General features: G+C 37.9%; 1 protein-coding gene across 15 annotated transcripts in view; it reads left to right on the top strand.

The window, feature by feature from the left end:
* ARL15 (ARF like GTPase 15) overlaps positions 1-18,074 on the top strand; it is a 538,502-nt gene that overhangs the window by 236,645 nt on the left and 283,783 nt on the right. For 5 of the 15 annotated variants that reach the window (XM_082382488.1, XM_082382490.1, XM_082382482.1 and 2 more), the window contains one exon: positions 12,768-16,852. The exons of the other annotated variants lie outside the window; for them this stretch is intronic. In XM_082382488.1, coding sequence (XP_082238614.1) covers positions 12,768-13,031 — 264 coding nt within the window. In that variant the 3' untranslated portion in view covers positions 13,032-16,852. Of the gene's footprint in view, positions 1-12,767; positions 16,853-18,074 lie in introns of those variants that run through there. 15 annotated transcript variants of the gene reach the window in all.

The following is an 18,074-nucleotide window of genomic DNA, read 5'->3' as shown; positions in this document are numbered from 1 at the left end:
TTTTATATGTAGACGCCATCGGACATTTTCCATTTGCTTTACCCAGATTGTTACATTGTTTACTACTCCAATTAGGGGGCAGCCATATTTTTATATGAAACCACTCTTTTCAACCAACTTCTAAACTAAAATGTTAACACTCTTACTTGAGCTCTGGATTTTCGTATATCCCACAAAACACGAGTTTGCTTCAGAGTTTGAGTCTTCTTGTATATGTGGTGAGAAGTTCAAAATTACCCCTTATTTATACAGCCTTTGGCAGTTTGGGCAATGTGTTTTGTCACCTGTTTGCTGTCTTATAAAGAGCTGGAAAGTTTATGAAGAAATAGAAAATATGACTTTGAGCCCTTGACATTTTAAAATAAATGTACATATTGTTAGTGACAGATTGCTAAACTTGGCTTTAGACACTTAGCTATGTTTCTTGCCAAAAGTAATCCAGATGTGCATAATTTACCCGGCTGCCATATGTGCACTGACATGTCTTTCTATAATCAACTGTCTGTTCAGTATGGTTACAGTTAAATGTTCTTTTTTATCAACAACCTTTGGAAATAGCACTGACTTGATAACTTATTTTAAATTTAACAACTTCTCAAAAAGTAATGCACACCCAGTTTGGCTTTAAACCTAAGTGACCAGACATGTTGAGTATCTAGAAAAGACACTGGCAATCCAAATTCTCTGGGGCCCTATGTATTTCAAGGGGAAAATCTAGGATACCAATTTCAATGGGTGATTCTACTTTGCTGAGTTTCTGAGGAGTGTGGAATGGAAGGTATGCCACATTTAGGTTTGACAATTAAATATTGTCAAAACAGCAACAAATGAGTAACGTTTCTAATGAAGTAATTTGTTTTGGAAAGGAAGTGGGAAAAGGAAATCTTGATACGGTATGAAATAAGTATGTGGAAAGAGGGCATTTCATCTCTTCAACTAACTCATTTCTTCCGTGCTACGTGGGGGTCACGTTTGTGACTTTCACATGGGTTATGGAGCTGTACTGATTTCAAGCCATATCTTTCTGTTGAAGAAAGGCATTATTTTCTTGAAATTTTAGAAAATGTATGTACAATAGGAAATATTACTTACCTACTGCCATTCTTAAATTGATATTTAAATGTCAGTGTGGAGAAATTTACACCACATAATGATAGAGTTCCTTAATGATTGTACTACCCCTGAGAGATAGTTACCTTGAAACCATGTCCTTGTTATTTGTACTCGATGACACTGAGCCACCATCAAGTCTAGACAGGGGTTTTGTCAACCATGTGTGTCCTTGTTTGTGTTTGTCCACAGCTGCAATTAGGTTTTCACACTGTCCCCATCTGTGGAGGCTGTTTGCGCAGTGACCTTGGCCAGTTCAAAATCTGTTCAACCAAGCCCATGTGTAGAGAGAACTCGGAGGACAGATGGCAGGACCGATGATGGGGAACTGTTTTGTTAGTGATTGTGACTGATAGTAACCAGCCTATCCCATCCGCAGTATGATTTAAAAAGACATTCTGCATCCTATGACAGTAAAACAAAAACTGGCTCAGTGTCAGTGCAAATGTCCCAACAAAGAGAAGAGTGATGCGGTGGCAGTCTGGGAGGGGGAATCTATTTATTATTTTTGTAGCCAGTGTGTCGCTACTATTTTCTAATCAGCTACCACTTTCCCCGACATGATCCAGCAGGAAGTTCTGAATGCTAGGGCACCAAAAAAAAGAAACCGAAACAAAACAGAGAGGCCTATAGGAATTTCAGGTTTCCACTTGAATGCCGCAGCTTGTGTCTAGCTTTGGAAACAGTCTGCATTTGGGGGGGGGGGGGGGGAAACCCAATCTGATTTAGACTGAACTGTAACTTTTACTTACCCTGCCTGAGCTCATTTGTCTATTCGCAGGCTTTTGTGATTCACAGCTCTTCTTTGCAAGTGGAGATGTTTAAGTTATATCTTCGACAAGCTGCCAATCATTTTTTTATGATTAAAAACATTTATTTTTTGGTATATCTAAAGATAATAGTTAACAGACATACACACACGTATAATCATACAGTTACATTTTAGAGGGAGATTGTTATTACTATCACTGTCATTATTAATCACCACCATCTATATTTGTTTGGCATTTCCTCATTAATTTTGAATTAATAAACGTTTCCCAAATTACAAAATACTTCTGAATATAGATAACTTAATTTTTCTTTTTTACTTTCAGTAAGTTTTAAAATGTCATGTTATTTCAAAGAGGCTCATGATTCTTTAAAAAATTATATGTTAATATAGCATTTTGAAAATAATAGTGATGACAACAACAATAGTAATTACAGCAAACACTTATTAAGCAGGTGTATTGTACGGGGTACTGTTCTAACCACTTTACATGGCTCACATTTAGTCTACCAACGACCTGATGACATGAGCGCCATGGTTGGCCTGAGTTTATAGATGAGGGTACCAGAGTCATACAGCTAGGAAATGGCAGAGCTGAGCTAAAAACCCAGAGAGGGTGGCTCTGGGACCCTTTTTTCCTAACGACTCTGCTGTTCTGTCTCTGAACAATAGCAATATTAACGTATCGCCCTTTCAAAGAGCCCGTCCAAGATGTCATTACAGTGAAATGGCATGATCCTGATAAACTTTTCCATTTTGTTGTAGGTAGGAAATCGCCGCAATTAGGACAAATATGCCTCAGAATCTCTTGTTTGCTTTGTTTAGGTTAGTGCCCCAGTCTGACAAATTTGCTGCCTATTATAGGATTTATGTCACCTGTTGAAGTCGCCCTGTAGAACTGGGACCCCTTCCACTGGAACCAGTGCCATGTAGTCATTCATTCTTCTAACAGCTTATGAATTAGAGATATAGAAACAGACAAAATACACGGTTTATCCCTGCAAGAAATTCACTTCAAATGGCTGTAATGGTCATAGTTGATTTTCCATAAATATTGGATGAATTGACTTTCTAGAGACCATTTCTGAGGTGCACGCTAATTGTGCATATCAATTTCTTGAATTGTATTTTTCTGGTTTTCAGTGTCAGTAGAACCCACTAATTGCATCTTACCTTGCTTAACATCTAAAACTTCTTGTTTTGTTTTAATTCATGTACTTCTCTTCCCACACTCTACCTCCACTCCCATTTTCTCTGCAGTTTGATAAAATAGAAAAAAAGACAGTTTGGAGTGAGGTGTCCTCAGTTCAAATCTTAGCTTTCCTACTTCTTAACTCTGTGACTGTAGCCAAATGCTCTGGCTCATGATTTCCTTGCCCTCTAGGCCTATATTGAAGATTAAGTCAGAAAACAAAGTGTCAGGACCTGGTCCTTGTCCTTGAAATGCTGATACTTTAGTGGAAGAGGTAGGTATACAAACAAATGTACCAGCAAGTGATAAGTATTATAGAGGCGGTATGTGCCACATGTGGTCAGAGCTTAGAGGCGGCTGATAAGTTTCCGTGAGTGAATGAATGTATGAGTAAAACTTAAGAAAGGGAATTGAAATATATAAGGCTTCTTGTCAGGAGGTTCAACACAACCCTGGTTAGCTCATGGAGTGATTTTATAAATGTCCACTCATTCACATATTATTTATTGAGTTCTACTGTATGGCAGGCCATGTGCAATTTACAGGAGATTACAAAGACCATGGTTCTCGCTCAAGGAAAAAAACTGAATTGTTCATTGTTCTGAATATTAAGTAAGAGCACTTGAGTTTTCTCTGGTCAAATGATGTAGTACAAATATTTGATAGACTGGGATTAGACCTTCCTTATAGCATCAATAAACCTATTTAAATGGGTACTTCGGATATTTTTATTTTAAAATCTCCTTTTTGATGTAAATGAACTAAGAAAAAGATGAGCATATAAACAGCTTGCATCTAGATGTGCATCCTTTCATGCCTGCAAGCAAGACATATATACTTACTTTTGTGAAACCTTTAATCAGATAATCTGTTAGCACAAGTAGTTTAGTTCACAAAATGAGTAGTCTTTAAAGAGAATTTCTACAAGTAGAAGTTTTATGCTTCCATTTTTCATCACACTGATGCAGATACTGGAGAAAATTGTCTGTAAAGAATCTCTCTTCCCATCTCTTCCTAAAATGCAGTGTAAATAGCAGCATATATTGTCAGTCTCAGTAACAATAACACGCATGAGGCACTACTTGCTCAGAGGAGTGAGAAAAATATTTTGATGTTTAGCAAATGCTATCCCAACAGTGCAAGGAATGCCAGTTTCCTGTTAGATGTTGAATCAGTCATTCCAATAGCAAGTAGTGATTGAGCAAACATGGCCAAATTTTCATCTATAAGTAGTTTATAGGTATCCTTTGTGGACGGGGTTTGCAGTAAATCTAAGAAATATTTTAAAGGAATTTGTTTAACAGACCCTACTCCAAAACCCAGCATCTGTCCCCCATATGTATAATAACCTTCTGTGTTGGTGATTATGATTTAGTTCCGGTGTTGCTTTCTTTTAGTGATAATTATTTTGTATTTGAAAAAAATTTATACTGTAAAACAATGTAACAAAAATGTGGAAAGTAGAGTAGAATCAAATTTCTAATCCCGATTCCCTACTATAGGGTTTTCCGATCTCTGCAATATTGACATTTGGGGCTGGATAATTCATTGTTTGGGGAGCTGTCTTGTATATTGTAGGATGTTTAGAAGCATCCCTCTAGCATCCCCTGAACTTTGACAACTGAAAATATCTCCCGATGTTGCCACAGGGCCCCTGAAGGGCAAAATTGCCTCTCCTGCATTTGAGACTTGCCCTAATACAAACCTATTATCAATCAGAGTGTTCTGTGTCAGTCTTTATACACACACACACACACACACACACACACACACACACACACACACACTTTTACAGAACTGTAGTGTGGGCATAATGCTGTATTCTGATTTTTTTAATCATATAACAGCTAAGCATTTTCTACTATTAACTAGGTGTCAAAATTATCACTTTTTAATTAGCCCCCTACTGAATTTTTTATGAATAACGTGGCAGATAACATCTTTGTGCATATACTTTTTCTACCTTAAATTTTCCTTTTAAAATGTGCACTACATTGCCTGTGAATTCTGTTCTTACTTTATCTGTTGGCACTGGGGACTTAGGCTCAGGTAAAATGGAACCAAAATGGCTCTATTCCTGGAAAATAAAGCATTACCCAAATTATCTATAAATTCTAAGGGAGTCTGTGCCCTTATAAGGTTAGAGTGTTCACACATGCTGCAAGGTGCCTTCTGGGTCCACCCCGCCTGCCCTTGCTCATGGAGGGCCCCTTTCCCCATCGTGTGCTTCTAGTTCCATGTGGCCTCTGACAGGAGAAAGTACCTAGGCTTTGGAAGTACCACGTCAGACAGACGTGGATTCATTCCTGCTCTGAACACTACTGGCTTTTTAATTTGGGGCAAATTACGTTCTGAAACCTTCTCCTTATCTATAAAAAAAAAAGAGAAAATACAGCCTATTATACAGAGCTATTGTGATACTTAGAAATACTGTTTTAAAACATCTAGCAGAAAAGCACTCAATAACTGATGGTTAGAAGTAGTAATAATAATAGTAGTGTGGCTTAATTTCCTTCTTGATCTAAACCAGAACTGCCCAAATATAATGCAGACCACAAAAGTGAGTCACAGATGAAATGTAAATTTTCTAGTAGCCACATTAAAATCAATAAAAGAATAGGTGAAATTAATTTTAGTATTACATTTTAGTTAACTCAGTATTTCCAAATACTATCATTTCTACATGTAATCAGTATTAAAAATCATTAATGAGATGTTTTATATTCTAAGTGGTTGAAATGCAATGCCCATTTTGCGCTACCAGCTCAACTTGATTTCTGCCAGCCACGTTTCAGGTACTCTATAGCCAGCTGTAGCTAGTGGCTACCATATTGGATAACACAGCTCTAAGCAATACATGAAAGATGCCAGGCTAACACATGCATCAGTAGCAAATAAATTATTATCAAACATGATAGGAATGTCTCCCTTAAAAATGAAATAGTCTAGTTACCCTCCACTTTCCCTTTTTTTAAATAACAGGAGAGAAAAGTATTAAACTCCTGTATTTTACATTGAACTCCTCAACTTTGTTTAATATCGTGGTTGTCAGTAGAGATATCTTACAGGTACTATCATTTTAGTGTACATTATCTCTTGCTGTTCAGTTCTGTGTTTGACTTATCCATTCAGCAAGTATTTATTGAGCACTTAATATGTGCTGGCACTGTGCTAATAAATACTTTCTTCCTTTAACTTTTTAGTACTCATGAAACTTCAGTGAGGGCAGTTCTAATATTATCCCCATTTACCAAGTGAGGAAATGAAGGCACAGAGTAGTCAAATCACAGGCCTGGGATCACACATGCAGGGAGTGGAAGATTTGGGATATGAATTCAGGAAAATTGGTATATAGATTCACACTCTCAGTGAATGCGATGCTGGCTTTTCCTCAGTCATTCTTCTTAACACAATCCAGTTATTTTCACTTGTCCCGTTGTAATACTCGGTCAACCTCAGGACTTGTTATTCCCAATAGATGGTCACATCTTCTCCTGGGTTTTCCTTAGTTGCCCTACTATGCTGAAAGCATTGTATTTGGTGGGGATGGGGGAGTGGGTAGAGGGCGGGAACTGGCAGAGGGGTGAGTATGGGGATATAGCCCATGTTATTTGGCATGGATGATGCCCTTTGTATCCTTTTCTCCTCTTGAGGAATAATTCATGTTAGAAAACTTGTGGCACTTCTTTTTGACTTGCCCAGTCCAAGTTCAGGTTGGAGGAGGGGAAACAGATGGTAAAGAATAGTGCTTGGTGGTTACACAGCACCCATACGCTTTTGTGGGAGAAAGTGCTGTCTTTGAATTTCTGAAGAAAGTCAGAGAAAGAAATGTATTATGTGAGTCTGACTCATTGAGCAGAATGGGCAAGACAAATGGTGGGAAAACCAAAACCAACTTTTCTGTGACCTTATGTGAAGTTCTGCTTTGTGCCCTAAGAAAAATGTTAAAAATGATGTGGTCAGAGTAGGAGAGCTGCAGCCCAGAGACAGTATTGGAAGGAGAATTTCTAATTTTAAAAAGAAGCTTGCTAACCTCATAGCCGCCACTAACGGCCATATAAATATTAATAAAGCTTTAAACACCTCCAAAATTAGCTTTATTTTTAAATCAAAAGTGCAAGACAGGGAAGTGGTAATTTGTGTTAGTCCGGCAGACACAAAATTAATTGAGATAAAAACAAGAAGTAGCAGGCAAACCCTTTGGGTGAAAAAATAATGAGTTATGCTAACTCACTTAAGACAGTTTCGAGGGAAACATGATAACAAAAAATGAGTTCCCATTATTGAATCGGGAGTGGAGCTTGTCATGTGTGTCAGTGTTCGCCAACAACAAAGTCAGAAGTTGTAAAAGGAACTAAATACAGGTTTTGTGGCCTTCCTGCTGACCACCCTGCTGTGTGAGAAAGCCCCACGCATGTAAAGTTTTGGTTTCACCTCTCAGGTAACTGTACCAGGTGTGCTGCTTTATGTCAGTCTGCAAGTTGGACAGTCAGGCTGGCAGAATGAGTGGGGACATGATGTACACAGGGAAGCACAGGGATAAAGAAGTTCATTTGCACCTCCAAGTCTGGTATGTGTTTCCCAGATCAGTTTGGCAACACAGTGAAAACTGCACTGTCCTGATATTTCCTAGGAAATGTCTGTCTGTTACTCCACAGACCCCCTAATGTGTAGCCGGCCCATAGTCCTTCAGGGCATAAGCCAGTTGAACATGCAAGACTCGTGATGCCCTGCCTTCTGCAGGATTTTTATCAGCTGTTACTTGTTGTTTAGTTTTTTTTTTTTTTTCTCTTCCTGCCATCCTCTGCCTCATGTAGGAAAAAATTTCATTTGAAGTTGTGTAAAATGATTCTATTGTGGAAGGATTACTGTGAGAGCTGAGGAAATTAGATTGCACAACTATGAATTTAAACAAACAAACAAAAAAAGCACCCTCAGAGGAACTACTTCTAGAAACTATAGACTGTTCGAGTCCTGGATTCCTGTACCTTTAGCTGCTACTAAAATTTGCATCTTCCAGTGGCCATTTTATTTCCTTCTTCCAAGTTCTTCTCATGGGCTTCCAGGTTTGACTGTTGTCATCTCTGTTTTTTTCATTCCGGAGCCCAACTTCTATTCTCTGTTAACTCAGCCTTCTTGCTGGATTTTTTTCCGGAATAGAGCCTGATAGAGTCTCACTTGTTAAGAAAATGTATGTTCATCATTATCAAAGGTCCAAAAGGTTGTGAGCATAGCCAGTGTTCTTTTCATGAATTAAAATCTGTTATAAATGTGTCTACACAAAATCACAGCTTTGAAAAGAACTTTTTAACTACCTCCAATATTTGATTAGAAGTAGAATATGAAATCCAAGCATTAGTTCTTCACAACCCCGTTTTTTCCCGTACTTTAATGGCTACTGTCCAAATCAGTAGTGCTGAAGGAGTCAGATAACTAACATGGATCCTTTAAAAAATTAACTCTACAGAGAGACAATGATTTATTCTCCAAAATAGGTGAGACATTTCTACAGAGCCCAAGTCTCCCTTCATTGTTCTGCTTTTCCACGAAACCTGGTTCCTGCTATCCCTCCTTAGAGGTAACTATTATTGAGACTTTAGTATCTATCTTTCCAAACCTTTCGGCATACTCTGTCACATTTTACATACATCCAGGGAAAATGGAATATTGTTTTCTGTCTCTGTGTTTTTGTATAAATGCTGTAATACCAATGAATTGTGGTCTTCTAACCAAGTGATGAATATGAACAAGTTCATGCCATTATTTAAATACAGCTGGTTAAGCTGTCACTTGAAAATTAAAGTCCATGCACTATGTTGAATGCCAAATCTGAAAAAACACTGGAAGACCCGAAAGATCAGTTTTGGCTGATCTCACAACCTGTTCAAGGTTGTTTTACTTCACCGTGAAGATGGTGTAAGAAGGGGGCACCTGTACGGACAAGAGGCAGTTTCTCTAAATTTTCTAGTTCTTTGAGCCTTTAAGCCTGCCCCACTGTCATTCCTTAAGAGTAGCCGTATCCTGTCACTTGGCCATTTTAATAATTCCTGTGTTTCCATTAGGCTGAGACAACAGTGACCTTTATTTTGTACAAGTAAAACAGCAACTACAAGTATAAAATCAGCAAGAGTAGGAGGAATTATGTGAGTGGCTTGGAGATCATAGAGTTATATAACGCCTTTTCTTGAGGAGGTAGATCTTGTTTGTTTGTTTTAATTTTTATTGGAGTATAGTTGCTTTACATTGCTGTGTTAGCCTCTACTGCACAGCAAAATGAATCAGCCATACATATACACAGGTTTTGGACTGGATTTAAGGAAGGAATATGTCATGATGAATGTAAAGCGGTGTGCCATTAAAATTATTCCTTCAAATTGTATTCGGGACACAATCACATCTCGCCAGCTGCCCTGCTCCCACCAGCATTTCTTGCATGCAACATTGATGGTGTCTGACCTTCTCCCTGATGCCCACCCCTTTACTCTTCTACGCTCTGCTTTCTCCAGGAAGCTTTTTTTTTTTTTTTTTAACATCTTTATTGGAGTATAATTGCTTTACAGTGGTGTGTTAGTTTCTGCTTTATAACAAAGTGAATCCGCTTTTAAAAATGAGTCAGATCACAACGTCAACACTCTCCCGTGGCTCGCCATGGTTAAGAGCAGAAGCTCTGTGTGGTCTGGGTTCTGTCATCTCCCTGACTTCATCTTCTAGCTTTTCACCTTTTGTTCCATCAACTCCAGCCACGCTGTCCTCTTCCTGCTCCTTGAACCTGACAAGTATAAGCTCAGCTGAGAGCTTCTGCTCCGGCAGTTCCCTATGCTCAGGCACCCCCATGGCTCGCTGCCTTGAGGAGCTTCCTCGGTGGTCACCTTATTGAAGAGGGCTTTCCTGAGGCCCCTGCCCCCAATCACTCTCTGGCTTCTTTACTGTTTTCCTCTTCACAGCACTTATTACCTTCTCGCATATCACATAGCATTTGTTTGTTTATTCCTTATCTCACCCCTATGAGAATGTTAAGCTCTTGAAGACTAAATAGCCAAAACTGAAATAATAACCAAGTGTAAAGGTCTCCATTTTTTTTTTTTTTTTGGTCCCTGTCAGCCAGAACAATGCCTGGTGTAAACTAGGGTTCAAGAAATATTTGTTTCATTAATAAATAACTCATGTAAAACAGCCAAGCTGAAAACTCTGAGGAAAAAATGAAGTGTGAGGGACCTTTTTAAAAATCAGTCTTTGTAAGTTTCCTGGTTCATTCCTAGGTTTGGGCACCAAAAAAAAAAAAAAATTAGTCTTGACTAGCCTTGACTAGAACTAAGGGAACCAGTAAATAAGAGGAAAGGGAAGGAAAATGGCGCTGTGTATTTTTCACAGTTTCCCGGTATCTTCATATACTATGAAATTATAGGGATTGGGAGACCATCCTATGATTTAAATAGTGACATACGACTTCTGTCTGTCGGGTCCATTGCAATTTGAGTAGGCTACTGTTTCATTAATAATGAGAGATGAGCCCCTGTTTAGTAAATAACCAAACACAAAGGAAAAGAACATGCTGGCAATAAAATGTTCTTTTTAAACAATGGCATAGTTCTGTGTTAACACCTGTTTCATCGCCTCGAAATTTGTTGCCCATCTTCAGGTTTTCGTTTCTGAAGGAAAACTGTGTTGATAACCTTTTAGAGGCTTCAGAGAGAACATTCGTTTCCTTCGGATCTGCTCCAGGACTATCAGAGGGAGAATACTGGAAAGTGTAAAGACAAGCCAGTTAGAAGAGAGGGCAAGATGAACAATAATGTTTAGGTTTATAAACATCTCTTACTCCTAAAGATCCCCCAGTATTTTACCGACTGATATTTACAAGGTTCTGTTCTTACTTCAGGCTGACTGTAAACCACTTTTCCTAAAATTTAATCTCCCTTTTAAAATGATTTCTATCTTCTTTTTTGGTGAAACTGTACATTTCTTCATTCCAAAACTTTCTTTCTGCCACTTCATTAATTGGTCATTGCATCATTCCGGGTGTGTGTGCACATCACATTATCATCGTCATCGAAGGCCTACTACATAAGCATAGCTTCCCATTTCATCCTCAGAACTGTTCGGTGAGCTAGGTGTTTGTTATCCTCTTATACTCAGAGGAAATTGATGTTCAGAAAATTTAATAATCTGCCTAAGGACATTTAACTAGTAAGTGACAGAGCCGGACTCAAAGTCAGGTATGTTGTATGACACGGTACGTGAACTTTCCATCACACCACACTCCTTCCTCAGGAGGCCAAGTGGCCTCTGGCATCTCCCCAAAGCCCTCCAGTTATCAGTTTCTTCAGTTGAGGGATTTGACTCAGATGTTCTTTAAGGCCCCCCCCACTCTGTTTATGGCTTTTATTATTGGTAGTAATAATGGCTACCACTATTGGGTTAAATTCTTCACAAACATAGCTTACTAAAGTCAATAACCGTGTCAGTGTGATATTATTATCCCCAAGTTTCACATGGGATTTTGAGTGGCTAAGCCACTTGTCCAAGGCCACCAAGTTTTCAAATGCAGAACTCCTATGTGAACCCAAGTTTGGGATCCATAATAACACTGCATTATTATATACTGTTTCCACACTATCCCTTACTCCTTTTGTATAAGTGTAAACTTGACAAATGTGAGAAGACTCTACTCTTTTGCTAATTCAACAAATATTTTTGAAGAAGTGAGATAGATGAGGTTGATTGCAGCCTTTTGGCAAAGGGCCTTCTACACCAGATGAAAGCCTTTACCTTTTTTTCACTCAACATTGTCTTAGAGTTCACCCACATTGTTGTATATAGTTCATATTCTTCACTTTTGTGTAATATTTCATTGTGTGATTGTGTAAATAACTGCAATTTACTTATTCATGGATCTGTTCTGGGACATTTGTTTGTAGATTTTGCTCTTATAAACAGTACTATAATAAACTTTCTTATAAATTATCTACTGGTGCAAATCTCAGAAGACTGTATAAAGTACAGTGCTCTTTTTATAAAGCTCAAAACTGAGCAAAACTGTTAAAGGTATAGCAGCATGCATGTATGGTAAGACTATACCAAAGCAAGGAAAGAAGTAATAAACACAAAAGTCAGCACAGTGATTTTTGTAACGGGGAGGAAGGAGGCATGTAGACAGGAGAAGGGAGAGGGAGGGAGCACAGATAATGGATGCAAGTTTACAGGATAATGTTCTAGTTCTTGATTGGGTGGTATGTTCATAAGCATGTTCATATGTACATTCATAAATACATAGGTATTTATTATTTAAATAAATTTTCTATTTTAGAATAATTTTAGATTCACAAAATTATTGCAAAGATAGTACAGAATGTTCTGTGTGTCCCATACTCAGTTTCCCTTATTGTTAACATCTTACCTGTGGTATACTTGTCACAGGGAATGAGCCAATATTGATACATTGTTATTAACTAAAGTTCATACTTTATTCAGACAGGTTTCCTTAGTTTTTACCTAATACCTTTTCTCATGATTAGACTTAGGAGGAAGCTCACAGTGGTAAAGTGCCACATCAAATCATGTCAAAGGTGCGTACTATTAACATGTCCTGCCATTGTTGATGTGAGCTTTGATCACCTGGCTGAGGTACTGTTTGTCAGGTTTCTCCACTGTGGTTATTCTTTTTCCCCCTTTTCATACTGTCCTCTTTGGAAGGAAGCCCCATGCGCAGCCGTGCTGAAGAAAGGAGGAGTTATACCCCATCTCCTTAAGAACGCAGCAGCATGGCTGGACCCAGAGGTTGGCATACTCAGTGAGGTAAAAGCCAGACCGAGAGACAAGCACCATGTGACATCACTTACATGTGGAATCTCAAAAACGGTACCAATGAACTTATCTACGAAACAGAAACAGAGCCACAGACAAAGAAAACAAACTCATGGTTTCCAGAGGGGAGAGGGGTGGGGAGGGGTAAATTAACCTAGACGCACTACTATATATAAAGTAGATAATCAAAAAGACCTACTCTATATATAGCACAGGGAATTATACTCAATATTTTGCAATAACCTATAAGGGAAAAGAATCTGAAAAAAAAAAAAAATATATATATATATAGGTCTGAATCACTGTAGTGTACACCTGAAACTAACACAACATTGTAAATCAACTATATATACTTCAATGAAAAAAAAAAGAGAATGGAGTACCTACATAAATTATTCGGAATCCTTCTGCAAGAGAAATTTGTCTCCCTCATTTTTATCTATTCAATTATATCAGTATGGATATAATGATACATGGATATTCATGGATGTTCATACTTTGGATTACAATCCAACACTATTTTGTTGCTCAAACTGTTCCAGTTTGGGCCTTGGGGAGTCCTTTTATTTGGCTCTTTTTGTCCCTTCGACATACCCTGGTCATTGTGACTTTTTTTGTTTTTTGGGGGGGTTTCTGGCACTTCCTGGCTCTCCAAGATGCTCCAGACTCATTTTGTATATTTCCTGCCCCAGCCCTGGAATCAGCCATTTCTCTAAGGAGCCCCTGGTTCCTTTCACTGGAGAGCAGATGCCAAGATCTGGACGCTCCACGAGCTCATTGCTGCTGGGGTATTGTTGCTTCTAAGCCCTCCAGTTGACAAAACGAGGCAATGTATATGTGTGTACTAACCCACACACATATATATATATCTGTAGATATTTTCATACATAACCTTCTGTATCTATAATAAACTAAATATGAGTTCACACTGATTCAGCTCTAATTCATTTCCATGTAAATCATGCTAGCCTTTTACCCTTGTTTATGTGTAGCCTCTATCTCCAACAGTGAGAAACCTAGCTCCCACCATCCATCATCAGTTTATGTAATTATTCTATTCTGTATACATGTATAGAGGTTTCAGATTTGTCCATCTACACCCCTGTGAGAAACAACTCTATCAACTAGAGTATAATTCTTATGTACAGTTCCTTTTGCTTTTAGTCTTACAGACTACTTATTTCCAAAGTTATTTAGTTCATCTTATGCCTCCACACCCTTTAATGAGGTTGTTTCATACATTTTTAATGCACTTAGATTCTTTTGTCACTCTCTGCATTCCATCCTAGGATCTCTTGACCTTCTAGTTGATTTTTTTTAATTTGCATACATTAAAATTTACTTCATGCTATAAAGCTCTATGGATTTTGACAAATAATGCCTTATTATCTAGATTTACAGTATCACACAGAATAGTCTCACCTTCATAAAAAATCCCCCATGTTTTATTTACTCAACTCTCCCATTTTTGAAGCCCTGGCAACCACTGATCGTTACTCTCTTTTTGCCTCTTCCAAAATATCACATAATTGGAATCATACAGTACATAGCCTTTTCAGACTGGCTTCTTTTATTTAGCAATATGCATTTAAGATTGACCCATGTCTTGTTGTGGTTTGATAGCTCATTTCTTTTTCTCACTGAATAATACTCCATTGTACGACTGTACAACAGTTAATCAATTCAGTTATCGAAGGACATCTTGATTGCTTCCAGTTTTTACAATTGTACATAAAGTTGCTATAAACATTTGCATGTAGGCTTTTATAGGAACATAAGTTTTCACATCAGTTGAGTAATTGTCTAGGAGCACGATTGCTTGGTCTTATGTTAAGACTATATTTAATTTTGTAAGAAACTGCCAAACGGTCTTCCAAAATGATGGTACAATTGTGCATTCTCACCATCACTGAATGAGAACTCCTTTTGCTTTGCATCTTCACCAGCAGTTGGTGGTGTTTGTGTTTTGGCTTTAGCCATTTTCATAAATGTGTAGTGCTATCTCCTTGTTGTTTTAATTTGCAACTCCCTAATGTCAAATTATGTTGAACACTTTTTACTATGCTTAGTTTCCTATTTGGTGAGGTACCATTCAGGTCTTCTGCCCATTTTTTTTTTTAAATCACGTTGCTTTTTTTCTTTTTTTTAAAGACTCTATAATTTGTATATGTTGCATATGTTCTTTTGTGTGTGTCAGATAATGGGATAAAATATTAAAACAAAACAAGAGAGGAGGAAAAAACTTTGAGCTTCATGCTGTAGGTACAAGGGCTGATTAAATTAAGAATTCAGGCTTAACTTCAACCTCCTATTTGCTATTTATTAGTCTTGTGACTTTGGGAAAGTTACATAATCTCTTGGGGCCTCGAATTCTTCATACTGAAAATGAGAATGTTAATATCTACCTCACCTGTTTTTTGTGAGAATTTAATGAAAATGGCATAGTTAGGTAGAGATCAATAAGTAGAGACTTTACTTGTGAAGCACATAGGAGATGCTCAATAAATACGGTGGTTTCCATACCCCCAGCAATGGAGAGCTCATTCATTCATTAAACAAATATTTGTCAAGTGTTTTGTGCCAGGAACTGTTGTGTGTATTTGGGATACTTCCATGAATCGCCGTGTGGCAGGATTTATAGAAGTCCTTTAAACTGGATTGCAATATTTACTCATAATTTAGAAAATTAACTTGTAGGAAAAGACCAAAAGGAGAGAATTAAGTCAGTAGACTCTTCTAAAAGTTCAGATAAGAGATTATAAGAACCTAAAAGATAGAATTGGGAATGGAAAAGGGGGAACAGCTGAAAAAGATGTCTCACAAGTAGAATCCAGTAGACCTGGAGATTACTAGGTAATTATGGGTAAAACAGAGAGTGTGTTAACAATGACTGACTTTTTCTGAAAGAAAGATTATAGAATACTGGTTTATAAAGGAACAAAATCACTTAGAATGTTTAGATAATCAGCACAGCTTGAAGCATACACACACACACACACACTGTCCTGCACCGAAATTTCTTTTGTAAAACTCTTTAATGGAGAAGTGCTGATTCCCTAGCAAAAACATCTAAAGAGGAAACTAAACTCTCAAGTCAAATGGGAAACCTTCAAGATTAATTTCCTGGACTCATTAGCCACCAAAACTTTTCTGCATTGGTTCTAATAATTGTACTGCTGAGCATTTTAAGAGACAGCACAGTACTCTTCCTTGTCTAATAAAGTTAGAATGTAAATTTTTGCTCAATGGCCTGGTTAGGTCAGCAGCAAAAAGAACTGCGCAATTTCATCTCCGATTCTAAGTTAAGCAGAGCCGAGAGATCATTGCCCTGTGTGTTTATAAGGAAGAGTTAAATCCCTCCCAGTGTAATGTAGCACCAGATCGAAGTAAACAGACTATGATTTCAGTGCTAGACACAGCCTTAAGGCAGAAGAAATTACACTGTCATACAGAGGATATGTAGCTGCTGCTATTTTGGTGCTTGAGTTCTTTGTTGTCACATAGTTGAAGGCAATCCAGATGAAGAAAAGTGTTAACCAACAAAAGAAGAAAATTTCCTGCACATGGCTACGGGGATGTGGGGGAAGAGGAAAGATGTAGCACTGTGCTGTCTGAACATACCAATAAAGGGGTCCATTCCAGTAATCGCTGGCTTCAACTTGTCTCCTCGTTCTTATTGGAAGCAAGTTGTTCACAAGGACAAAGTGCAAGCTAGAGTTTAAAAACGACATTTCATTACACGGTTTATCTGCCACTGTGGAATCTAAAAATCACCATTGTTTCTTTCATTGAATTAGCTTCCAGATGCTTATAAAATAAGCTTGGGAAAAAGTGGAACACCCACTTTCTTGGTATATCCAATACCATGAGGGTATTATTTGAGATATTTTAGAAGCATTATAATATATGCCTCTGTATGTCTGTATCTTTAGAGGTATATATAGACATTATAGGCAGTTACCTTTAAAATCAAAGGACTAATTCTGAACAGATTAGACCAAATATGTAAGTTTCACCACTCCAAATGGAAGGTAAAGATCAGAATATAAGATAGATTCTATATTCTCACCAATATGGGGATTCTGCCTGTTGTTGGGGGTATGTCTATTCCTGTTACGCATTCCAGAAATAGGAAAATAACTTCACATTGGGTTTGGAGACTCACTATACCCACTGTGAGACAGCCTGAGCTAGAATCCAATTGATCACCTGACCTCCATAAGTCCCTGCCCTGACTGGTGAGCCACAGAGATGTTTTGGTCTCTTGGAATCAGTGTTAGTTCAGAGCCACTGCCCAGTAATCTCTGAAAGGTCTTATATTTCCTTTTCCCCATTGCACAGTCACCCTGATAAAAGGCTAGTGGTTCCTTTGGGGAAGGCTGGGAGAAAGAAGAATACAGATATGATGCAATACAGAATTTTAATTGAAAGGTAATTGAGTATGAAAGTAGTAAATTATAAAAACCTGTGGGAAACAAAACTGAAATCATCTTTTCCAAAATAATTACTAAAAACAGGACATGTGAGCCAGTAGAGAAAGATGTAGGATAAATTTGGAAATTATCTTAGCATTTGAATGATGAGCAATGCTTGTATAACTTTAACATATCTGCAAATAAAAATTCAAACTCAATTATGTGATAAGGAATTAACTCAGGATAGCACAGTTAAATGCATGATCCAGGCCATTTCTGTGGTCTTCCATCACGGAAGACTTTATTCTTTCCTGGTGATCTAGTTTGCCTTCAGTGTTTACTGGTTGTAGAATGTTGTCTTTCCAGCAACTCTTCTTCAGTATTTTCTGAACAGCATCCCGTATTCTTTTGGGGCACTACCCCCTTCACAATTTTTTAAAATTCTGCTGTACTGTCAGTTTCATTACTCTACCTCCTGGCCACAAAGATGGCCAATCAGAATCCTTTCCTGAAAATTTATTCATAGATGTTGGGGAGGGGGGATCTTCACTTTCTCAGTGGTAGCTATAAGCTGTTTGCTCCCTTCTTCCTCCTTCCCTCACCGCCATGATGGAGGTAGACATTCAACACACAGTAGGAGAGATGGAGGCCAGCACATAGAGAGAAACATGGCAGAGATACTGATTTTTTAATTTTGCCGTACTGGTATTAGTCTAACCCCACTGATCTCTTTCACGGTTAGGTGAACCAATCAAACTCCTGTATATTTCTGAACGGTTTG

This window comes from Balaenoptera borealis (assembly GCF_965194805.1).
Source record: "Balaenoptera borealis genome assembly, chromosome: 2".
NCBI lineage: Eukaryota > Metazoa > Chordata > Mammalia > Artiodactyla > Balaenopteridae > Balaenoptera > Balaenoptera borealis.
The sequence above is the reverse complement of the archived record's forward strand: the minus strand, read 5'-3'. Positions and strand labels throughout refer to the sequence as shown.